The sequence below is a fragment of the Oncorhynchus masou genome, chromosome 19, assembly GCF_036934945.1.
Source record: "Oncorhynchus masou masou isolate Uvic2021 chromosome 19, UVic_Omas_1.1, whole genome shotgun sequence".
NCBI lineage: Eukaryota > Metazoa > Chordata > Actinopteri > Salmoniformes > Salmonidae > Oncorhynchus > Oncorhynchus masou.
In genome coordinates, this window is record NC_088230.1 from 19,113,286 (window position 1) to 19,138,378 (window position 25,093).

General features: G+C 40.7%; 3 protein-coding genes across 11 annotated transcripts in view; 2 read left to right on the forward strand and 1 right to left on the reverse strand.

The window, feature by feature from the left end:
- The window catches only part of LOC135505943 (uncharacterized), a 28,681-nt gene extending 20,885 nt beyond the window's left edge, over window positions 1-7,796 (forward strand). For 4 of the 5 annotated variants that reach the window (XM_064925214.1, XM_064925218.1, XM_064925216.1 and 1 more), the window contains 10 exons: window positions 27-80; window positions 483-498; window positions 1,408-1,602; window positions 1,746-1,942; window positions 2,029-2,082; window positions 2,487-2,502; window positions 3,420-3,614; window positions 3,758-3,960; window positions 4,059-4,096; window positions 5,210-7,796. In XM_064925214.1, the coding sequence (XP_064781286.1) occupies window positions 27-80; window positions 483-498; window positions 1,408-1,602; window positions 1,746-1,942; window positions 2,029-2,082; window positions 2,487-2,502; window positions 3,420-3,614; window positions 3,758-3,960; window positions 4,059-4,096; window positions 5,210-5,291 (1,050 nt within the window). In that variant the 3' untranslated portion in view covers window positions 5,292-7,796. The other variant, XM_064925215.1, reaches the window with a different exon arrangement.
- A 6,674-nt stretch (window positions 7,797-14,470) lies between these two features.
- Window positions 14,471-21,493, forward strand: LOC135505947 (uncharacterized). 3 transcript variants are annotated; one of them, XM_064925224.1, is made up of 12 exons: window positions 14,473-14,766; window positions 14,879-15,051; window positions 16,022-16,091; window positions 16,180-16,246; window positions 16,349-16,476; window positions 16,616-16,685; window positions 16,786-16,995; window positions 17,257-17,295; window positions 17,464-17,592; window positions 20,360-20,413; window positions 20,529-20,720; window positions 20,857-21,493. In XM_064925224.1, the coding sequence occupies exons 3-12, from the start codon at window positions 16,083-16,085 to the stop codon at window positions 21,072-21,074; spliced, it is 1,116 nt and encodes a 371-aa protein (XP_064781296.1). In that variant the 5' UTR covers window positions 14,473-14,766; window positions 14,879-15,051; window positions 16,022-16,082; the 3' UTR covers window positions 21,075-21,493. The 3 variants fall into 3 exon arrangements, with proteins under 3 accessions (XP_064781295.1, XP_064781294.1, XP_064781296.1); XM_064925223.1 differs by lacking the exon at window positions 16,022-16,091 and having other exon boundaries at window positions 14,471-14,766; window positions 14,956-15,051; XM_064925222.1 differs by lacking the exon at window positions 16,022-16,091 and having other exon boundaries at window positions 14,472-14,766.
- A 1,696-nt stretch (window positions 21,494-23,189) lies between these two features.
- Window positions 23,190-25,093, reverse strand: part of coq8aa (coenzyme Q8A, genome duplicate a) — a 29,882-nt gene continuing 27,978 nt past the window's right edge. For all 3 annotated transcript variants that reach the window (XM_064925221.1, XM_064925220.1, XM_064925219.1), the window contains 3 exons: window positions 24,961-25,026; window positions 24,779-24,865; window positions 23,190-24,590 (listed from right to left, as the gene is read on the reverse strand). In XM_064925221.1, the coding sequence (XP_064781293.1) occupies window positions 24,297-24,590; window positions 24,779-24,865; window positions 24,961-25,026 (447 nt within the window). In that variant the 3' untranslated portion in view covers window positions 23,190-24,296. The remainder of the gene's footprint in view (window positions 24,591-24,778; window positions 24,866-24,960; window positions 25,027-25,093) is intronic.

A 25,093-nucleotide genomic window follows, 5' to 3' on the forward strand; every position in this document is an offset into this window, starting at 1 on the left:
CCTATACTGTGTATTTTAACTTTCAGAACGACTGGGAGATTATTGAAGCCAGTGACGCCCTTGAGCATAAAATCTTGGAGGTATTTTTTTCTAATTTCAGAGTTTGCTACTTTGCTCAACGGCTGATGTGAGTGTACAACTGTACAAAAATATACAATGTATTATGCTGGTGTCCAGACACTTTCCTAGGAATGATTAAATATATTTAATCTGGACTGTCAAGACCACATTAGACCACTTAGTTAAAGCCTGGGCATTAGCTCTGGGAGCTAAAAACAATCAATAAGCAATCAGCAGGGTTACTAATTACATGGCTACACTGGACCCCTGTGACCTCCTCTCTGTAGCAACCCCAGCAGCTAATAGACATTGAATGGGTGATCAGAATGAGTCACAGCACAAAAAAAACAGTTAACTTTTATACAAAATTAAGAGAGTTTACTTTTTGGGGTATTTTCTGAACTTCTCTCTCTCTGTTGCAGCAGGATTCTCCAAAAGGTAAGTAAGTACATGTTATAGGACTGATATTGAAGCAGCACTGCAGCAGATTCCAGGTAATTCAGTAATCTGACCAAATTCCTTTGACAGTTACTGTCTTCCATGTTTAGATGGGTAGAAATAAAAGTAATTAACAATGGCAACAGTAACTTATACATGTTATTACATTCAGCATACGTTGCTAGGCTACTCATATCCATGGTTAAGAGTTGACGTGTATTTTGTTTCCTAAACCTGTCATTCTTGTAGTGATGCACAAAGGTTGTGTCTGAAAACAATAAGCCTACTAGCTATCAGTTTGCGCTGGTCGTGGCGCTGTCCATTGCCCTAAATAATTGTGCGCAGGTATATAGTTTGCGCTGATCGTGGCGCTGTCCGTGTTTCTGAATGTTTGCGAGCCCATAGAATGTTTGCCCCGATATCTACTGTAGTTTGTGCTGCTGTGGCGCTGGCATGGTGCTGAATGTTTGTGCACCAGTCGAACAGTTATGGTCCCCAATTGGTCAATCACACCGCGATATCACCAGGACTTTGCTAAAAGTTCCACTATCTCCAACTTTTTGCATCCCTCTGTTCTCTGAACTTATTTGTCCGTGCTCATTTGAGCCAGATCCACTTTCCTTCCATTGAAAATGAATGGGCTCTGTCATTTTGTCGGTGCCCATCAATTTTAGCGGACATTGCCTGTAAGGGCACAGCAAGTGATTCCCGCAAGGTAGTTAGATGTCTTTATTGTAGCAGAGGCTTCAATACAATTGAAGTTAGCCTACAACGCTGTCATTTAGGGAACGTGCAACTGAGATCCATCATGATGGCAGGCTGTAAGACTCTTTGAATATTCTTATGTTGTAACTGAGGTGTCACAGTTGCTTAACCACATACTTAAACCATATCTTTATTATTCTATAGAGTTGAAGATGGAGAAGTTCTTTACCATTCTGACTGGGAATACTCTTGGGTCTCATGAGGAAATAAATCGCCGGCTCACTACAAAAGGTTTAACGAAGGTGACGTCATCGGCGGAGAGTGATGTCATCATTGCTTTCTGTCCCATTGTCTCTCGTGCCGGGACTGATATTGAAGCAGCACTGCAGCAGATTCCTGGTAATCTTGGCACCCAGAACCAAGTGTACTGTAACAGTCTGTCATCAGAGACTATTTCCAGATCAACAATATCCATAAAGAAACTTCTCAAAAAGTTGAATCTTATTCCAAATGCTCTTATTTGTCCCTCACTCTCTTGACAGCTTGTACACCTGTCATTCTGGTAGTGAAGCATCACACCTTCAACCCAGACTACACTGTACCTGACAGCAGCAGACTAGTGAACAGAGAGGATGTAATACTCACAGTGGACTGTCTCTTCCATGAGAGCCAGGGACTATTGGAGTGTCATCGCAATGAAGCAGCAGTCAAAAAGATTTTGAACATAATGCTACCAATGGTAAGGTAGTTTATTCGGTGGGGTAATGCTAACACCAAGTAGCACCTCCCTGCATACTTACCTATACTGTGTATTTTAACTTTCAGAACGACTGGGAGATTATTGAAGCCAGTGACGCCCTTGAGCATAAAATCTTGGAGGTATTTTTTCTAATTTCAGAGTTTGCTACTTTGCTCAACGGCTGATGTGAGTGTACAACTGTACAAAAATATACAATGTATTATGCTGGTGTCCAGACACTTTCCTAGGAATGATTAAATATATTTAATCTGGACTGTCAAGACCACATTAGACCACTTAGTTAAAGCCTGGGCATTAGCTCTGGGAGCTAAAAACAATCAATAAGCAATCAGCTGGGTTACTAATTACATGGCTACACTGGACCCCCTGTGACCTCCTCTCTGTAGCAACCCCAGCAGCTAATAGACATTGAATGGGTGATCAGAATGAGTCACAGCACAAAAAAAACAGTTAACTTTTATACAAAATTAAGAGAGTTTACTTTTTGGGGTATTTTCTGAACTTCTCTCTCTCTCTGTTGCAGCAGGATTCTCCAAAAGGTAAGTAAGTACATGTTATAGGACTGATATTGAAGCAGCACTGCAGAAGATTCCAGGTAATTCAGTAATCTGACCAAATTCCTCTGACAGCTACTGTCTTCCATGTTTAGATGGGTCGAAGTAAAAGTAAGCGACAATGGCAACAGTAACTTATGCATGTTATTACATTCAGCATACGTTGCTAGGCTACTCATATCCATGGTTAAGAGTTGACGTGTATTTTGTTTCCTAAACCTGTCATTCTTGTAGTGATGCACAAAGGTTGTGTCTGAAAACAATAAGCCTACTAGCTATCAGTTTGCGCTGGTCGTGGCGCTGTCCATTGCCCTAAATAATTGTGCGCAGGTATATAGTTTGCGCTGATCGTGGCGCTGTCCGTGTTTCTGAATGTTTGCGAGCCCATAGAATGTTTGCCCCGATATCTACTGTAGTTTGTGCTGCTGTGGCGCTGGCATGGTGCTGAATGTTTGTGCACCAGTCGAACAGTTATGGTCCCCAATTGGTCAATCACACCGCTATATCGCTATATCACCAGGACTTTGCTAAAAGTTCCACTATCTCCAACTTTTTGCATCCCTCTGTTCTCTGAACTTATTTGTCCGTGCTCATTTGAGCCAGATCCACTTTCCTTCCATTGAAAATGAATGGGCTCTGTCATTTTGTCGGTGCCCATCAATTTTAGCGGACATTGCCTGTAAGGGCACAGCAAGTGATTCCCGCAGGGTAGTTAGATGTCTTTATTGTAGCAGAGGCTTCAATACAATTGAAGTTAGCCTACAACGCTGTCATTTAGGGAACGTGCAACTGAGATCCATCATGATGGCAGGCTGTAAGACTCTTTGAATATGCTTATGTTGTAACTGAGGTGTCACAGTTGCTTAACCACATACTTAAACCATATCTTTATTATTCTATAGAGTTGAAGATGGAGAAGTTCTTTACCATTCTGACTGGGAATACTCTGGGGTCTCATGAGGAAATAAATCGCCGGCTCACTACAAAAGGTTTAACGAAGGTGACGTCATCGGTGGAGAGTGATGTCATCATTGCTTTCTGTCCCATTGTCTCTCGTGCCGGGACTGATATTGAAGCAGCACTGCAGCAGATTCCTGGTAATCTTGGCACCCAGAACCAAGTGTACTGTAACAGTCTGTCATCACAGACTATTTCCAGATCAACAATATCCATAAAGAAACTTCTCAAAAAGTTGAATCTTATTCCAAATGCTCTTATTTGTCCCTCACTCTCTTGACAGCTGGTAAACCTGTCATTCTGGTAGTGAAGCATCACACCTTCAACCCAGACTACACTGTACCTGACAACAGCAGACTAGTGAACAGAGAGGATGTAATACTCACAGTGGACTGTCTCTTCCATGAGAGCCAGGGACTATTGGAGTGTCATCGCAATGAAGCAGCAGTCAAAGAGATTCTGAAGAAGTTTAATATACATCCTGAGGTATTCTATAATTTGTACACTATTTTAAATACAATGTGACTCTATAGAACACATTTTATACAAGGAGAACCAGTTTGAATTCCTTGTTATTTTTTCAGATTGCAGTTTCTTCCTTTGACCCTCGTATCATCATGCGGTAAGTATATTAATTGATATTATTGTTTACATGAACACAGGTCACATCAAGATAAGATGAAAGTACAATTTCAAATGTTATGTTAGCTTCAGTAATCAAAATTGAATTCTGCAAATTGATGCCACACTAGCTCCTAGTTGTACTAACTGTTAATTGTTCCTGGGTGTTTTACAGTGTGAAGAAGACAATGATGCTGACATTGCTTTTATGAATAACTGGAAGATTAAAGGGATACTTCGGGATTTTGGCAAGGAGGCCATTTATCTCCTCCCCCCAGAGTCAGATGAACTTGTGGATATGATTTTCATCTCTCTGTGTCCAGTATGAAGGAAGTTAGACCTAGTTTCATGAGCCAATGTTGACTAGCATTAGCACAATAACTAAGTCGACGTGTCAACGTTTGTTGAACGGATCAGACCAAGGCACAGCGTGGTATGCGTACATTCTCTTTATTAAAATAATGAACACCGAACAAACTAACAAAATAACAACCGAAACATGACGCTATACAATATTGTGCTGACAGGCAACTATACATAGTCAAGATCCCACACCAGAAAGTGGGGAAAAGGCCTGCCTAAATATGATCCCCAATCAGAGACAACGATAAACAGCTGTCTCTGATTGGGAACTATATCAGGCCAACATAGATATACAAAAACCCCTAGATCTACAAAAACCCTAGACATACAAAAAACTAGAGTACCCACCCTAGTCACACCCTGACCTAACCAAAATATATAGAAAACAGAGATATCTAAGGTCAGGGCATGACACTATGGGTTTCTGCTAGCATGCTATTCGATACCCATAGCCTTCCAGTCATTGCGCTAACGCTATTTAGTAATTGCACAAGCGCTAGTTAGCAACTTCCTTCAAACTGCACACAGAGACATAAAATTGTATCCACGAGTTCATCTGACTCTGGGGAAGTACATAAAGGGGCTCTTTGTCAAAACTCCAAAGTATCCCTTTGATGAAAAACATATCCAATGGATGTTTAGGATTTAGGATGACACAACAAGGGCCTGACTCTCATAAAGCTGAAGGATATTAGATTTATATCAGGACAAGATACTGTCAGTAACGTCTGATTTGGTTTTGTTTCTTTAGGTTGGCAAAAGATTGGTTGGCCAGAGTGACTTGGCCTACAACAGTTGAAGTGCCTGTTTGCAATCATGAAGTGCAACATTAAGATGAAGCACATTGCTCCCCAGCCTTTAAGATATAATAATGAGCGAATAAGTGGATTGAAGTCTGATTTTGAAAAATGTCTATTCATAGTCAAAACATTTGACAATTTAACCCTAGAAATATAACTAACTATAAGCATTAGAATATGCACTTATAGCCTAAGTGAGTCTAGAACAACTAAAGTGTGTTTTGTCAAAATTGCTTAATAATTAACTCCATTAATGTGGATAACTATAAAGATAATGTAATATAATGCTTGAGACAACTTTTGATGGGAGTATAAATAAATATACACTACCTGCCAACAGTTTTATAACACCTACATTCAAGGGTTTTTCAATATTTTTACTATTTTCTACATTGTAGATTAATAGTGAAGACATCAAAACTATGAAATAACACATATGGAATCATGTCGTAACCAAAAAAGTGTTAAACAAATCAAAATATATTACATTTTTTTTAGATAATTCAAAGTAGCCACCCTTTGCCTTGATGACAGCTTTGCACACTTGGCATTCTCTTAACCAGCTTCACCTGGAATGCTTTTCCAATAGTATTGAAGGAGTTCCCACATATGCTGAGCACTTGTTGGCTGCTTTTCCTTCACTCTGCAGTCCGACTTATCCCAAACCATCTCAATTTGATGCGAAATTCCATCACTATCCTTCCTTACACAGCTTGGAGGTATGTTGGGTCATTGTCCTGTTGAAAAACAAGTGATAGTCCCACTGAGCCCAAACCAGAGGGGATGGCATATCGCTGCAGAATACTGTGGTAGCAATGCTAGTTAAGTGTGCCTTGAATTCTAAATAAATCACAGACAGTGCTTTATGGTGGAAAATACACATGCGGAGATCATCCATTCACCCACACCACGTCTCACAAAGACACGGCGGTTGGAACCAAAAATCTCCAATTTGGACTCCAAACCAAAGAATACATTTCCACCGGTCTAATGTCCATTTCTCGTGTTTCTTGTCCCAAGCAAGTCTCTTCTTATTATTGGTGTCCTTTAGTAGTGGTTTCATTGCAGCAATTAAACCATGAAGGCCTGATTCACACAGTTTCCTCTGAACAGTTGATGTTGAGATGTGTCTGTTACTTGAACTCTGTGAAGCATTTATTTGGGCTGCAATTTCTGAGGCTGGTAACTCTAATGAACATATCCTCTGCAGCAGAGGTAACTCTGGGTCTTCCTTTCCTATGGCGGTCCTCATGAGAGCCGGTTTCATCATAGTGCTTGATGGTTTTTGCAACTGCACTTGAATAAACTTTCAAAGTTCTTGAAATGTTCTGTATTGACTGACCTTCATGTCTTAGAGTAATGATGGACTGTCATTTCTCTTTGCTTATTTGAGCTGTTCTTTCCATAATATGGTCTAGATATTTTACCAAATAGGGCTATCTTCTGTAACCCCCCCACCTAGTCACAACACAACTGATTGGCTCAAACACATTAAGAAGGAAAGAAATTCCACAAATTAACTTTTAAGAAGGCACACCTGTTAACTAAAATGCATTCCAGGTGACTACCTTATGGTAGTCAGTTGAGAGAATGTCAAGAGTGTGCAAAGCTGTCATCAAAGCAAAGGGTTGCTATTTGAAGCTCAAATATAAAATATATTTTGATTTGTTTAACCCTTTTTTGGTTACTACATGATTCCATATGTGTTATTGCATAGTTTTGAGGTCTTCACTAGTATTCTACAATGTAGAAAATAGTACAAATAAAGAAAAACCCTTGAATGAGTAGGTGTTCTTAAACTTTCGACCGGTTGTGTGTATATAAATATACATACTTTATTATGCTACATACTGTGATTTTGCAGACACAGGGTTGATCATAATCATGTGGCATTTCAATATAGCTGAAATTGTATTTTTGTTGTTGTTGCATTACCACATTATCCTGAAGTGTTTTGGCTCAATGGCAGCCCTGGCACTTGTGTGTGAAATAAAGAGAAATATAACTACTCTAACATCAACAGCTGTAACCTACTAAACCCACGTGGCATATAAGCTATTATTCAAGAATCAATAGATATATCAGGTTTGAAGGTAAGACCCAGGTACAGACAATGTTGAAGTAACAAAAGTGTATTAAATCGAACACGGGCAGGCAAAGGTACTGGACGGCAGGCAGGCTCAGAATCAGGTCAGGCAGAGGTCGGTAATCCAGAGTAGTGGGGCAAAGGTACAGGAAGGTAGGCAGCCTCAGAGCAGGCAGAAAGGTCAAAACCGGGAAAACTAGGAAACGGGCGCTATGAACAGGACAGGAACACGGGGAAAACCACGGATAGGTCTGAATGAACGAAACGAACTGGCAACAGACGAACCGAGAAGACCGGTATAAATACACAGGGGATAATGGGGAAGATGGAGGGGGTGGAGATAATCACAAAGTCAAGTGAAACAGATCAGGGTGTGACAAGGGGCCTATTAAATTACTATTCAACAGAATTGAATATCTCATTTTGTATCTTTTAATAAAAATGAATTAACACTTCTGAGGGAGTGTCAATTTGTGTCAGCTGCATGTATTTTTTCTTCATACTGTACAAAAAAGGAGCGTGGGCAACCCTTCTTTCCTCAAGCCTTATTTGAGGTCAATAACTATTGTTCATTGTGTTGAATTTCATTTAATCATAATGTAATCTGGGGTGGAAAATTCTAAACGTAATCCTTGGGACGTCCCAACTCTGTAACGGCAGATCTCTTCGTCTGAAGAGGAGTAAGGATCGGACCAAGATGCAGTGTGGTAAGTGTTCATGATGATTACTTTAATAAATAAACTGAACACTATGATATACAAAACAATAAATGTGAACATGAACGAAACCGAAACAGTACCGTGTGGCGACAAACACTCAAAAAGAAACAAACACCCACAAACCAACAGTGAAACCCAGGTTACGTAAGTATGATTCTCAATCAGAGACAACTAACGACACCTGCCTCTGATTGAGAACCATACTAGGCCGAAACAGAAACCAAACAGAAAAACAAACAGACTGCCCACCCCAACTCACACCCTGACCATAATAAATAAAGACAAAACAAAGGAAATAAAGGTCAGAACGCGACAAACTTTCATTACCCCATTGATTGGATGCTATACTTTATTAGACGTTGCGAGATGGAAATGTGTCTTCTGCTTTTATCCTAATCCCCCATATACACACACACACATGTACACACACATATACACACACAAACACACATTAGGTTGGAGAGGTTTTAGCAGCCGCAGTGCAGCACCCAATGAGCAGTTTAGGGGGTTTAGTGGCTGACCAGTTACCAACACCTGCGCCCAATGGTGGTTCAAGCTTGTATGGCTCCCTGGGCGAATCCCTCTCTTCAGCCCCTGTTAGGGTTCATTCCTGTTTCCTTGTCAATCATTGGTGAAATTAGCATTATGACAATATATTATATACCTTTGAGACTAATTAGTCTCGCAGCTTCAATCCTAATATTCTCCTCTGAAGTCAAATAGATTAGGCAAATCCCCTGGATCCATTTGATCCCAGGGATGGCCTGCTAAAGGGACAAACAACTTCTGAGGTTCCTGGAATGCTGGTGGGGTGAGCCTGTCTATACTCCCATTTCCTCTTGAGTCCTGGGAGAAACTACACGAGTTGAATAACAAATGGGATTAAAAGAAACCAAAAATGTACCAGTATCATTTTCAGCATGATTTGTATGAGCTTCCACCAACACCATCATTCCAGCATGTTCATGAGCAGTTACAGTCATTTTCTTACAAATATAAGCAGTAACCAAAATCCCCAAACCTCCCACAAGTATAGGAATAAACAATGAAAACAGAGTCAACAACTTTTCCCATCACATTTCCAAATTGAGCATTAAACCAGTCACCAACTTTGTCAAAAACAGATTTTGCAGATTTTGAGAGTTTTACTATGATCAGAAATCTTAGCAATTATTGCAGTCATATTCTCAGAGTCAGGGAGGAGCATAATACAATTTTCAGGATCAATAATACCTAGTACGTTACAGTGTCCTCCTTCCTTCGCCAAAAGCTGATCTAAAGCCAACTCGGCTGATTGCTTTCAGATTTTGGACATCTAACGAGAGTTGGCTTAAATTCATATGGGCCTGTAAATAATAGGTTAAATTGTTTACCCACTTTCCTAGGGCAGCCACACCCCAGGAGGGTATGATTGACATACCAAAATCTCACCCAGGTGTAGGACATGACCATAGGCTTCCTGATTGTCTAGGATGAGTCGTTTGCCACGCTGCAGTACCCCAGAGTTGGTTTTACCTGTCTCATTGAAAAGATCGGTGACCGGAATTCTTAACATGTACATTTCTGTTCTCCCCAAATAACAACACCCCCCCCCCCCCCATCCAGAAGGTAAAGTGAGATACCCCTTATCACTGCATAGCCACATCCATCCAAAAGGTGCTCCCATGCCTTCCTCTATCCTAGAGGTTTACACCTGTCACCTGTTGCTGTACATCTACTACACTAAAATCCCCATTTATCATAGTTTCTCCTATCACTATACTCTTCTCTCAGTTGACCCGTATGTACACGACAAGCTCTAGTATCTCCCATATCTTCCATCTACCACATTAGGTAAGTTTGTTCCCTTCTTGTGACCACCCCAACATACATATCCCCAAATGTTTAACAGTCTTTCTAGCCAAGCACTTTATTATACATAAAGCAACAGCAAAACACAGTAGTCCTACCAGGAGTGGAACAATCATGGCAGACAGGAACATCATTACCTTACCCATCACGTTTCCAAATACACCATTAAACCAGTGTCCACTTTGGTCAAAGATGGTGTTGTCAGCATTTCACAGAGTACCTCCTAATTTAGCCAGGTCATTTATAATAGCTGTCATGTTGTCAGAGGAGTCAGGAAGCAACATGACACAGTAATCCTCATTGTTTATTCCAAGGGACCTGTAGGCTGCTCTGTCTTTCATCTCGGGTCACTACTGCCTTCACATTTGCACAATTAGTGATAACTGAGTAAAACCCTGTACTATCAAATTAGTAAGGGCCTGCATGGAGTATGCCAAATGGTTAATCCCCGTACCCTTTACTACAACTCCTGCACCTGGAAAGATTACTAGGGCTGCCATCTCTACCTGAGACGGCACATGTCCACAAGCTTCATTATTTTGAGCCACTGCTCTTTTAGCTCTGCCAATCGATCTGAAACTAATTTGCAAAGAATTGTTCAGCAGCTCAGAAGCAAGTAATGTTGTTACTGTCAGTTCAGTTTCCCCCAGATAATAACACCCTCTCCATCCCATGGGGGGGGGGGGGATGTAGCCAATACCCCCACAGATCCAGAGATGATCCGGAGTTGTCCCCATGCCTTTGCTTATGTTTGACATATTTACCCTAGTTATCAGTTGTTGCCCATCTAGCACATCAAAACTACTGGTATCTGTTTTTAGGCCTGTGTAAGACAGGCAATTAGTGGTGTTTCCTACATCCACATTCCCTGAGTTGCAGATACAAACAGGGAAAGTTATTGTGGGTTTTAATCCTGTTAACACAACATCTCCTTTATCATTTAGGGGCTTTACACTACAAGTCAAATACTCTCCCCATTGTACTTTTGGAGGTCCCATGCATTTAATCAGATGGGAATTGTTGCCTGGTTGTACGCTAGGAACCTTCTCCTACCTTGGCCATTTAGTCTCAATGTGCCCACTCTCCTTAAATTCTTTAGCTGCATCTGTACTATTACCTAGTGCCTTATTGGATAATCCATTTTCCCATGTTACTTCCTTCCTCCTAGTGACCAACATCAGAATAGTATAATTGCTGTTTCTTTGTCGAACCCTGGTGTTGTTCCATTGCATAAAATTGAGTAATTAACAACCAAAATCATTCTTTCCAATTGGTACTGCCTGGGTTCCCGACAGAGAGGCTGTGGGGGTGGGTTTCTGGAGAATCATTACCTGTGTGCCAGATGTGTTCCCCCTCCCCTGTAATCCTATGTATGTCACTGATTTCCCCCATTTATTATTCTCCACATCCCCGTCCACAAAGGGAACAAGTAGGATTTGGAGAGCAATAAATACTCTGTATGTGTTTTTCCATGGTTGCGATTTTCTGGTTTCACAACCATAGTGTGTGTATGTGTATGATGGTGTCCTTGACATCTGATGACTCTTCAGGTTCTGTGGCTGAACCCTCTGTTGGTTCTTCTGACCTTTGGTCTCAGCCTTCTGCTCCTGTCCTTTGGCTCGGACCTTCTTCCTCCTTCAGATGTTCTCGGGGCTCTGCTCTCCCTTCCTCCAGTCGCTCATCCATGGCTTCCACTCTGGGAGATGCTTGCAATTGGAGAGATGATGCTAGCCGGACCTCTGCTCTACCCGCAGCGCTGTTGGTGTTACCATGGTTACCTGGAACAGACCCATCCATCGTGGTTGGTTTCATTTTCGCTTGTGGACCCTGAGTTTCACCCATTCTCCAATGTTTATGGGTAGCTCGTCAGGGTCTTCGCCTGGGATTGGTTCTGCTGCTTTCCTACTGTGAGAGAGGAGAAAACTTACAACAGAAGTTAGTTCCTTCATTTACTCAAGATGGTCGCACTATATCTCAGTTATGTCTATCTGTCGGTCAGTCATAGGTCTCACCCCTGGGGTGTTCATTGGTCGTCTTGGTCGCCTTTGTTAAGGATGCTGCACATTTTAATGGGGACATGGCCTATTTATTGCCTTACCTCCCTTATCCTACCTCATTTGCACATGCTGTATATAGACTTTTCTACTGTATTATTGATTGTATGTTTGTTTATTCCATGTGTAACTCTGTGTTGTTGTATGTGTCAAACTTTGCTTTATCTTGTCCAGTTCGCAGTTGCAAATGATAACTTGTTCTCAACTAGCCTACCTGGTTAAATAAAAGTGAGAAAAAAATAAATCCTAATGATATATCGTAAGAGTGTAGAGTAATAGTAATATGTTATACACCAGTGGTGGTGATACAAAGTAACATTTTATGAACAAATACGTTCAACCTATTCAAATAATTTCTGTCCTATTCCTAATTTTTTTATTCCACTATTGGGCCATTACCCAATAAACCCTGCCATAATCCATAGACAACCAAACAATGAAACATACAACGCACTATACATAAACAACTCAACTCATTCACTTGGTAAATCTCACACAGAATTACCACTATTCATAAACAACTCAACTCATTCACTGGGTACCTCTTCAAAATAAACACTACTATATAATAAATAACTAGTATTTATGTAATAGTCGCCCGCATTACAACCCAAAATAAAATAGATGATTAACGCTGAACCACCTCTTCAAAACCAAAATAACCAGTATAAAATGAGGTGATTATTATTTCTGAACCACCTCTCTTAAAGAAACTAACTAGTATTACAGTAATGATCTCTTCACATTACAACTCAAAATAAAATAGAAGTGTCACGTCTGCTCCCGCTCTTCCCTTCCCCTGGCGCTTGAGGGCGCCAGATTACCCACATCACACGTTCCTGCCATCCATCACTCACACCTGCCTTTCCTCGTCACTTGCATCAGCGTTATTGGACTCACTTATCACATGTTCATTTCCTCCCCTATATTTGTCCTTTCCCGTTCCCGGCTGCTGCATTGATTGCTTTTTTGTCTTAGTTTCTGTTCGCTGACGCTATGCTTGACTCGTTATATATGTCCGTAATTAAATGTTTTACTCCTCGTACCTGCTTCGCCTCTCCAGCATCATTACATTTGACAAGGAGAGATGAGTACCTCTCCAAAACCAAAACTAGCATTGATAATGGCTGCTCGCATTATGCACCCAATATAAAAATAGATGATCATTACTGAATCACCTCTCAAAAAATAAAAAGCTAGTATTTCAGTAACGGTCATTACTACCCAAAATAAAAATGTAAATCATTCATCCTATATTGACAACATGTATTTCACCAATAGTCCGTTACGTAATTTCTCCAAACTAAAATCTGACTATGTCATATTCAAAGTCTATGCTTTAGATTGAGTGAAATACATACATACAGGAAATACATACAGTGCCTTCGGGAAGTATTCAGACCCCTTGACTTTATCCACATTTTCTTATGTTACATCCTTATTCTAAAATGGATAAATAAATAAAAAATCAGCAATCTATACATGATACCCCATAACGAGAAAATTAACACAGGTTTTTCGAAATGTTTGCTAATTTGTTAAAAATTACAAACAGAAATGCCTTATTTACATAAGTATTCAGACCCTTTGCTATGAGATTCGAAAATGAGCTCAGGTGCATCCTGTTTCCATTGATCATCCTTGAGATGTTTCTACAACTTGATTGGAGTCCACATGTGGTAAATTCAATTGATTAGACATGATTTGGAATGAGGTCAAAGGAATCCGTAGAGCTCCGAGACAGGATTGTGTTGAGGCACAGATCTGGGGAAAGGTACCAAAACATTTCTGCAGCATTGAAAGTCCCCAAGAACACAGTGGCCTTCATCATTCTTAAATGGAAGAAGTTTGATGTCATGCCTTTTATTGACTCCTGGTATGTCATTTGATTTGCTAGTGAGCTGATAAATATCATCTCAATGGTGCAGACAAACTGTAAGTAATCAAGATCAAGAGGAAGGCGTTGCATGCCCGCTGCAATCTGTACAGGAGCTTGTCCATAATGTGTCTCCCCATCGCCTGTGAGGACACATACACATTGTAATTTGAAATAATGTCACCCAACCAGCTGGTATGTTAATAAGTGATCAGCAATGTTCAGAACATGGGGCCACTGGTCAGGCCGTCTGGTTAAGTAGCCAATATAAAAAAAATCCTAACTGGAGGCGCATTTCCTAAAAACAGCAGAGGAAAAGGGATAAATGGGCCCAAAATCTGTCTTCTCCAGCAGGTGGCGTGTTTTCGCTCACCAAGCGATGAACTTTTGTATGGAGGTCAATGAGAGGGTGTCAAATTTGGTTAACAAAAAAATTAATTATTTGCTACGTGCGGCTTTTGATTGAATATAAGTTCCTTAGTGCTTAGGTTGTTACGAGTGTACTGATATAAGTAGGACACGTGACATCCCGGTAACTTTGAGAAAAAAACACTTTATATAGGCGCTGTGCCTGTTATCACATTGGTATCTGCTCTCTCATTGGCTAGAATGGTCCACCTGGTCTTGCCTCGTCCCGACAGCACTCCTGTTTAAAATACATTTATTTTCATTGTTAGGGTGGCCAATGGAGTATCTGGTCAATATAATGGATAATCTGTGATATGTACCTTCATCGATTTCCGGCTACTTTCGGTTTACCACTCAAACGCACCCAGTGCCTACAAGTGTGACGTCCTGGATAAGCAGTTCCTGTATTATCCTTGCTATTCGGGATGCTTGGAACGTCTCAACTCTGACGTTACACCATTAAAGTTTATATTTTAAATGGTTATGATACTTCTTTTTACAGATCGATGTTAAGGTAAGGGTTATGGTTAAGGTAGGGGTTAGGGTTTAAAATGTGGACGTCCCAAGGATCCCGAACAGCACTAAACCTTTCTATTCTGTCTTTGGCTTTGCTTTCACTTTACTAGAAATCATGTCAGTACAATTTCTGGTAAAGGACACCGATACTTTGCTGTTTTTGACGTCCAACTCATCCAACCCACAGTCATTGCATTAAAAATACATCTAAAACCTGTGACGGTTTCGTATGGGCCTGTCTGATCTTGGCAGCGTGATAAAGTTCGATATTAAACAGCAGCAGGTGAGTTGCTATTCATAATTTTCATGCCTCGATTCGTGGCCTATGAATGATTAGGCACTAGGACAAACTCATTTTCACGATTTCACTTATATACTCAAAATCAATACATTGTAGCACGGTTTTTGGACTCATTCAGTAGTTTTACCAAATTAAGTAGATTCATGATGAAAAATAAAGTTAAAATTATAATTTATATTCCTAAAACATACATTAAAATTATACTGTTTCTGCTCCCTGATGTTATGGATTTTTGATTTATAGCCCAGTTTCAAAATACCGGTTTTAGATGTCCAAATTCATTGTCAATATGCTGAAATAAATCGTTATATGGAAGAAATGACATAACAATTAATCCCTAAACACACTACTCACTTATTTGAGGTAAAATGATGTGTATTTCCTGTAAATCATATGTGGTGAAAACGTTAGTTTGTTTAATGTAATACGTTCTGTATACCGTAGGGAATTTTGTGTAATATAAAATTGTCAAAATAATTAAATATAAGCTGATAAAAAACAATAACATATGTGTTATGGGTGTAAGATGGCACAGTGATGCCATCTGTTGGTAAATGTTCATTACTGCAACTCTTATGTTTTACCGGGGTGCTTGAGATACCCGGATGTGTTGTGTCATTCAAACAATATGTCTTACTACTTTATCCATGGATAGTTAAAAAAATGCCCCTAACCACAATTTAACCAGGTGCTCTAGACTAGAGCTTCTATAGTGACTGTGTGCCAGGCTGAATGTTTGACGTCGACTATACCTTGTCACTATTATTGGAATCGTAAATTCAATATCCAGGCTTAGCTTACTCAATATTTTGCAACATGTAAAACATTGCAGATAAATTGTATATTGTAGGCTACTTCACAATGCATGTTTTTTTCTGAAAGTGTTGTAATGTTGTAACGTGCCCAGACTAGTAAACATACCCTCCTTAATGCGCTGTTACCATAATGACAGGTCAGAGCAGCTGGGATCAAATCCTATTTTCCTACAGCAGCATCAGTGTGAAAGTACAAGTATGAGTCAGGTAACTACAATGACATTATACAGTAACATTAAGCAGCTGTGTAAACCTGTGAACAATGCTTTGGACTAATAAATAGTCTTCCTCCTAGGCAAGGACAATGAGTTTGGAAGAGCAAATCAGGAGCCTCTCACCAGTTGCAGCACAAGCCCTGGCAAGTAAGTTAACATGAAACACCATGGAACATCTGACTGAGCTTTATGCATTGTGTTGTCAGTCGTTGTCAACTGTGTTCCTAATTACATCGTTTGTTTTTATAGTTGCTGAAATTACAGATGACATTGACATTCAAGAGTTAACAAGAGCAGATCTGAACGAACTTCTGCCAGGCTTTCATCATTTAAAACTTAGAAAGAAGATCAGTGAACTTATAAATAAATCTAAACAGGTTGGTATAGCCCCAATAGCTTCTAAAGCTACTGTACCACTTCTGGAATCATTCACTAGTTACTAGAATGTTTGATTCAATGTGCGATTCCATTGGATGTACTAATTCCCCTGTTTTCTGTAATATTTCTGATTCTTAGAACACAGCTAAACCTATTGCTTTAGTTCTTAACAAGCTAAGGGAATTCCTTCCGGTTGATGTCATGGAGAGTAAGTCCCTTTTCAAAACAATTCAGCATAGCTGTCACCCAATACAGTTTTGGTGTATCTTTGGTTGTGATTGTATGCACTGGTCACTTTCTTCTTACAGATGCACTTGTTCCCGGGGGAGTGTTACATGGCTACTTACCTATTCTTAGAGATTTGGAGAAGCAGCTGGCCGAAGCCCTGTACTTCATTCAGGCACACGTTGGTTTGCTCGAGAGCTACATTAGAGAAGAGTCCATGGAGGCTCAGAGCAGTGCTGCATCTCCATCAGTTGACTCTGCTACAGCAGGAAACCAGCCATCAAATGTTGAGGGTAAATGACTTAACTGCTGTGTTAGCTGCAGCACAGTGGGTTTCATTCCTCATTCTTCATGAATCAAAAGACGGTAGATGATGGCATACAAATCATAAACACTGTAGAAGATTTCATGAATAGTATACTTTTGTTGAGAAGTTAAACATTCAAGGCCTAGGTTGGCTTCAACTAGTGGCACTGTAATGGCGCTCGAACACAGTCCTGTTTTAGCCTGAAAGAACCCCAGTTAACGGCACTAATCCTTCAATCTTTTTTTAGTCCAGAAAACATCTGTTAATCGCACCTCAGGATCATCAGGTAACGCAAAACCTTTAACAGGGCACTTTATTGTCAAAATGTAATAATTCTACAGATGTTATTAAACCCTTTTACAGCTTGCAAAGCTAACCACAATGACTTGCAGACTCACAAGAATGTGCTGCAATACTGTTGATTTTAATTCATAGTATTTTATGTGGTCCTCAGCCTTATGTGCCGCTGACAGCCAGCCCAAACAATACAGAACAGAAGTGTCTGGTGCGCCGAACAGACCCACCTTCAAAGAAACTCAAGATGAGACCTCAATGTCACACTCTCATACTTCAGGAGCAGCTGGTAACCTACAGTTGAAGTCGGAAATTTACACACACCTTAGCCAAATATATTTAAACTCCGTTTTTCACAATTCCTGACATTTAATCGTATTCAACATTCCCTGTCTTAGGTCAGTTAGGATCACCACTTTATTTATTTTAATAATAGTACAGAGAATGATTTATCAGCTTTTTATTTCTTTCATCACATTCCCAGTGGGTCAGAAGTTTACATACACAATTAGTATTTGGTAGCATTGCCTTTAAATTGTTTAACTTGGGTGAAATGTTTTGAGTAGCCTTCCACAAGCTTCCCACAATAAGTTGGGTGAATTTTGTCCCATTCCTCCTGACAGAGCTGGTGTAACTGAGTCAGGTTTGTAGTCCTCCTTGCTCGCACACTCTTTTTCAGTTCTGCTGACAAATGTTTTATGGGATTGAGGTCTGGGCTTTGTGATGGCCACTCCAATACCTTGACTTTGGAAGTTTGCTTGGGGTCATTGTCCATTTGGAAGACTCATTTACGACCAAGCTTTAACTTCCTGACTGACGTCTTGATGTTGCTTCAATATATCCACATTTTCTTTCCTCATGATGCCATCTATTTTGTGAAGTGCACGTCCCTCCTGCAGCAAAGAACCCCCACAACATGATGCTGCCAACACCGTGTTTCACGGTTTTTATTTTTTTATTTCACCTTTATTTAACCAGGTAGGCTAGTTGAGGACAAGTTCTCATTTGCAACTGCGACCTGGCCAAGATAAAGCTTAGCAGTGTGAACAGACAACACAGAGTTACACATGGAATAAACAATTAACAAGTCAATAACACAGTACAAAAAAGGCGAGTCTATACATTGTGTGCAAAAGGCATGAGGAGGTAGGCGAATAATTACAATTTTGCAGATTAGCACTGGAGTGATAAATGATCAGATGGTCATGTACAGGTAGAGATACTGGTGTGCAAAAGAGCAGAAAAGTAAATAAATAAAAACAGTGTGGGGATGAGGTAGGTGAAAATGGGTGGGCTATTTACCAATAGACTTATGTACAGCTGCAGCGATCGGTTAGCTGCTCAGATAGCAGATGTTTGAAGTTGGTGAGGGAGATAAAAGTCTCCAACTTCAGGGATTTTTGCAATTCGTTCCAGTCACAGGCAGCAGAGTACTGGAGCGAAAGGCGGCCAAATGAGGTGTTGGCTTTAGGGATGATCAGTGAGATACACCTGCTGGAGCGCTTGCTATGGATGGGTGTTGCTATCGTGACCAGTGAACTGAGATAAGGCGGAGCTTTACCTAGCATGGACTTGTAGATGACCTGGAGCCAGTGGGTCTGGCGACGAATATGTAGCGAGGGCCAGTCGACTAGAGCATACAAGTCGCAGTGGTGGGTGGTATAAGGTGCTTTAGTGACAAAACGGATGGCACTGTGATAAACTGCATCCAGTTTGCTGAGTAGAGTGTTGGAGGCAATTTTGTAGATGACATCGCCGAAGTCGAGGATCGGTAGGATAGTCAGTTTTGGGGCGTGAGTGAAGGAGGCTTTGTTGCGGAATAGAAAGCCGACTCTTGATTTGATTTTCGATTGGAGATGTTTGATATGAGTCTGGAAGGAGGGTTTACAGTCTAGCCAGACACCTAGGTACTTATAGGTGTCCACATATTCAAGGTCGGAACCGTCCAGGGTGGTGATGCTCGTCGGGCATGCGGGTGCAGGCAGCGATCGGTTGAAAAGCATGCATTTGGTTTTACTAGCGTTTAAGAGCAGTTGGAGGCCACGGAAGGAGTGTTGTATGGCATTGAAGCTCGTTTGGAGGTTAGATAGCACAGTGTCCAAGGACGGGCCGGAAGTATATAGAATGGTGTCGTCTGCGTAGAGGTGGATCAGGGAATCGCCCGCAGCAAGAGCAACATAATTGATATATACAGAGAAAAGAGTTGGGATGGTGTTCTTCGGCTTGCAAGCCTCCCTCTTTTTCCTCTAAACATAACGATGGTCATTATGGCCAAACAGTTCTATTTGTTTCATCAGACCAGAGGACATTTCTCCAAAAAGTACGCTCTTTGTCCCCAGTTGCAAACTGGTCTGGCTTTTTTATGGCTGTTTTGGAGCAGTGGCTTCTTCTTTGCTGAGCGGGCTTTCAGGTTATGTCGATATTGGACTCGTTTTACTGTGGATATAGATACTTTTGTACCTGTTTCCTCCAGCATCTTCACAAGTTCCTTTGGTGGTGTTCTGGGATTGATTTGCACTTTTCGCACCAAAGTACAATAATCTATAGGAGACAGAACGCGTCTTCTTCCTGAGCGGTATGACGGCTGCGTGGTCCCATGGTGTTTATACTTGCGTACTATTGTTTGTACAGATGAACATGGTACCTTCAGGCATTTGCAAATCGCTCCCAAGGATGAACCAGACTTGTGGAGGTCTACAGTTTTTTTTCTGACGTCTTGGCTGATTTCATTTGATTTTCCCATGATGTCAAGCAAAGAGGCACTGAGTTTGAAGATAGGCCTTGAAATACATCCACAGGTACAGCTCAAATTAACTCAGATAATGTCAATTAGCCTATCAGAAGCTTCTAAAGCCATGACATAATTTTCTGGAATTTTCCAAGCTGTTTAAAGGCACAGTCAACTTAGTGTATATAAACTTCTGACCCCCTGGAATTGTGATACAGTGAAATAATCAGTCTGTAAACATTACTTGTGTCATAATCCTTTAATGATATTTTGTAATTGGACACAATTATTGTTAAGAAAGTGTGTGATTTTAAATTAATACTTTCAGATAAGATGTCCTCATCTTGGTGGGATATTGAACCTCCAAATAAGAAACAAGCAGGTGAGACTAATCAATATGATACTCATCTTACCTCCTAATTTCTAAAAATACAAATATGGTGAATTATTATATTGGCGTTGTATAAAGTGTGAATTCATTTTTTTGTCTTGAACAGTTAAAGTCCATTCACAAGTCTGTGGAAAAACCCTGAACACTCACCTTGCACTCATGAAACAAGTGGATGATCTGGCAGTAGGACTAAAGCGAGAGGAGACCAAACCAGAAGACTGCCAAGTCATAATAGTCTTCTGTCCTATTACATCTCGTGTGGGAACAGACATTGATGCCGCCATGAGCAATGTTCAAAGTAGGAAAGCCCTTTAAGATTACAGCATGAAAGTAACTCAACAGGATGTATTGGTCCATATTGTAGAATGACTGACTCTAATGAAAAATACATTTTTACGTGGAAGTACTAAATATTTAATTGTCTCTCTCAACAGGTAACAAAGATGTCATTCTAGTGGTGATGCACCATACTTTTGATCACTGCTTTGTCACAAGCCAGAGATATGCATCTCACTACATAAACGTAGTGGAGGAAGTTAATGTTCTCTTCCATGACTCTTTGGGACTTCTGCGTTGTGAAACAAATGATAAGGCAGTGACTCTCATACACAAGGCCTTACTCAAAAACAGCAGCACTACTTACAAACGTTAAGTGCCCCCTGGTGGCAACAAAGTAGTGTCTGAAGTTTAACACGCAAACATGATTTAAAAACCTCATTCTACCATTTCAAGGCGTTGGTAATTCATTCTAGTTCAGAATAAAGCATGTCAATCTGTGTAGTCAACCAAATGAATGACTGTTGATACTCAAGCAGGACTAAATTAGATGTCTCACTGTAGAACAGCTGGTGTAAGGGAATCTTTGCAGTAGCTGACCTCCAAGCATGCCCTCTTAACACTACCAATCATGTGGGATGCCTCGTGTGAATTTCAGCTTTTCCTTCTTTTGGTATTAGAAGCACTTAATGTTGTTGGATGTACTTTTAACAAATGCTTGTCTATGTCACTACTCAATAAGAGATTGAAAAGTTGTAACTACAGTATCATTAAATTATATTTAATTTGCTTACAGATGTCCTAATCTATGAAAATAATTCAGAACAAGTAAGAAAGTGTTACATCAAATATTGAATAACTTAGTAAGAATGACGTTGATCTGTTTTTTCCCCCAAACTGTGATCAACAGTATATTCAGATCCCTTGACTTTTTCCACATTTTGTTACGTTACAGCCTTATTCTAAAATGGATTAATCTACACAATACCCCATAATGACAAAGCAAAAAATGTATTAAATAACGGATTATATCACATTTACATAAGTACTCAGACCCTTTCCTCAGTACTTTGTTGAAGCATCTTTGGCAGCAATTACAGCCGAGTCTTCTTGGGTATGACGCCACAAGCTTGGCACATCTGTATTTGGGGAGTTTCTCCCATTCTTCCCTGCAGATCCTCACTCTATCTGGTTGGATGGGGAATGTTGCGGAACAGCTATTTTCAGGTCTTTCCAGAGATGTTAGATCGGATTCAAGTCCGGGCTCTGGCTGGGCCACTCAGGACATTCAGAGACTTGTCCCAAAGCCACTCCTGTGTTGTCTTGGCTGTGCTCTTAGAGTTGTTGTCCTTTTGGAAGGTAAACCTTTGCCACAGTCAGGCCCTGAGCACCCTGGAGCAGGTTTTCATCAAGGATCTCTCTGTACTTTGCTCTGTTCATCTTTCCCTCGATCCTGACTAGTCTCCCAGTCCCTGCCACTGAAAAACATCCCCACAGCATGATGCTGCCACCACTATGCTTCACTTTAGGGATGGTGCCAGGTTTCTTCCAGGTGTGATGCTTAGCATTCAGGCCAAAGTGTTCACTCTTGGTTTCTACAGACCAGATAATCTTGTTTCTTATGGTCAGAGTCCTTTAGGTACCTTTTGGCAAACCTCAAGCAGGCTCTCATGTGGGCTGCCTTTTACTGAGGAGTGGCTTCCATCTGGCCACTCTACCATAAAGGCCTGATTGGTGGAGTGCTGCAGAGATGGTTGTCCTCCTGGAAGGTTTTCCATCTCCACAGAGAAACTCTGGAGCTCTGTCAGTGAAAAATTGGGTTCTTGGTCACCTCCCTGACCAAGGCCCTTCTCTCCTGATTGCTCAGTTTGGCCGGGCGGCTCTAGGGTCTTGGTGGTTCCAAACGTCTTCCATTTGAGTGTTGGAGACCACTGTGTTCTTGGGGACCGTCAGTGCTGCAGACATTTTTCGATACCCTTCCCCAGATCTGTGCCTTGACACAATTCTGCCTCAGAGCGCTACAGAGAATTCTTTTGCCCTCATTGTCTTGGTTTTTTGACATGCACTGTCAACTGTTGGACCTTTTTATATAGACAGGTGCCTTTCCAAATCATGTCCAATCAATTACATTTACCACAGGTGGATTCCAAGTTGTAGAAACATCAAGGATGATCAATGGAAACAGGATGCACCAGAGCTCAATTTAAAGTCTCATGGCAATGGGTCTGAATACTTATGTAAATAAGATGTTTTTTATTTTTAATACATTTGCGAAAAATTCAACAACCTGTTTTCGCTTTGTCATTATGGGATATTTTGTGCAGATTTTGAAATGTTTTATTTAGTCCATTTTAAAAAGTCAAGTGGATGAATACTTTCCCAATGCATCATTCATTCATGTTTCATGAGGAACTTGTCTCTGTAGATGGACTTAAAGCTAAATAAAATGTAAGTTGCTCATAGTTCTTATTTTCATAAAAAAGCAAAAGTGTTGAATCAAATATTTAATCACAACCCTTGTATTAAGAATGCCATTGATTAGAAAATGTAAAAACCATGTTTTTCAAACTTCTGATATCAATATAAAGAGACAAGCGTTATTTATTTCTAAATATCCTAGAAAAACTATAGGCACATTTGCATTTATTCACACCAAGTGATTTAGGATCACTTTCATCTTGCCTCAACTGTCTTTCCATCACAAAGTAAATGGCAAAACAGTTGTTAGTGTTTTCTAAACTGATACAAACCCTGCAGTTGTCGTCGTCGTCGTCCCCCCGATGATAAAGGAAAACCCACTCAACATGACACACAAACAACACTGGTGCTAAAACACTCCATTTTTGTGCTACAGGTCCAGAGTAAAGTAGATCAGTCAATGAGAACACATGTTCTTATTTCCTCTGGCACTGGAAGTAAACCCATCTCCCATGATCCATCCATCAACCACATCCAACTGATGTCTTGAAAGTGCCATCTCATTGATAAATCTACTATGATATTTCAGGTGGCCCGAAATGTAATGCCTTTCTTATAAGGACAGGCTAAATAGGAGATTGTCCTCAAATCTTCTCCCTCAACAGGAATTGGTCTGTACCCTGGTAACGTGTGTGCACTATGCATAAGTGTGACTTCAACTCCCTTTCACGCATTTGTTTTGTCCTCATAGGACACTAGCACTACTTCCACATTCTGGAAAATATAGGTGATCAACAGTAAGTAGGTCACTGTTCTTCAATACATTACCTTGTGTTTTATGCCCATTAGATAGTATCATGTCAAAAGAAACCAAATGTCTTGATTTCACAATCGCTTTAGAATTCTCGCTCGAGACACACATCATAGCATTCATCCCAGTTAACTCAACCTATACAACCAACCATCTCATACGTCTTGTGAATATGTTAATATACTCCAAATAACACAACAACAAATACAGATTCTTGTTCGGGGGAGGGACGAGGAAAAGTGGCATTAATATACATTCAATTTACAGCAGAGCAAGTCTGGCTAGGCTGGTTCAACATCCCTCCCTTATAGTCCACACCCTCTCTAACCCTGGTGCCGTTGCCCTGCGATTGGCCCTCTGCAGTGTCCGTCACTGGCTTGGTCGGTTGGGGCGGTCCCTCCAGTAGTTGTTATAGGCCTCCTGGAACATGTTCTTGCAGCTGAGCTTGGCGTCGAGGCGGGAGCAGATGAGGAAGGAGCCGCCCATCTTGCGGTGGAGGGAGTAGGTCTCCTCGGGGGGCGGGGTGAGGCGCTGCTTCAGCATCACGGGGATCAGGTTGTGGATGCGCTCCGTGGTGCTCTGGGCCCCAAAGTTAAAGGGCTCCGTGGAGGCGAAGGCCTCGCCCAAGATCATCACCGCATCCACATGGGCGTTCTCCATGGACTGAGGGACGTGCAGAACATACTCAGTAATAACCAGAGTGTGTGTGTGTATTTTGAAATTAAGTTAAGTGTTCACTACCAAGTTTATGCCATAGATTAATGAAGGGCCTTCTCAATTCATTTTGACTAAATAAAATGGTATACAGCATTATTGATGCATATGTGTTGAGAAAGAATGAAGTCATTCACCTTTGACTCATAACCGGTGAGGAACTTCATGTCTCTTGATCTCTTCAGAACCCCCTCTCTGTCTCCCTCTGCTGCGGACTTGATCAGCTGGTTAAAACAAGAAATAAAAGATGTCACACACATAGAAAGAAATCATTATGGTCAGTTATGTTTTGTTGGGGGGATATAGCCCAATAGCTCACCTCAATGTAGATGTCAGTGAAGTCTTCACTAAATCCTCTCGTTGCACCGAAATCTAACAACGCAACCTATGGATGAAACAGTAGCAATGTTTCGTTATTTGAAGCATTCAGCAAAATCGTGCTACTCGATGGG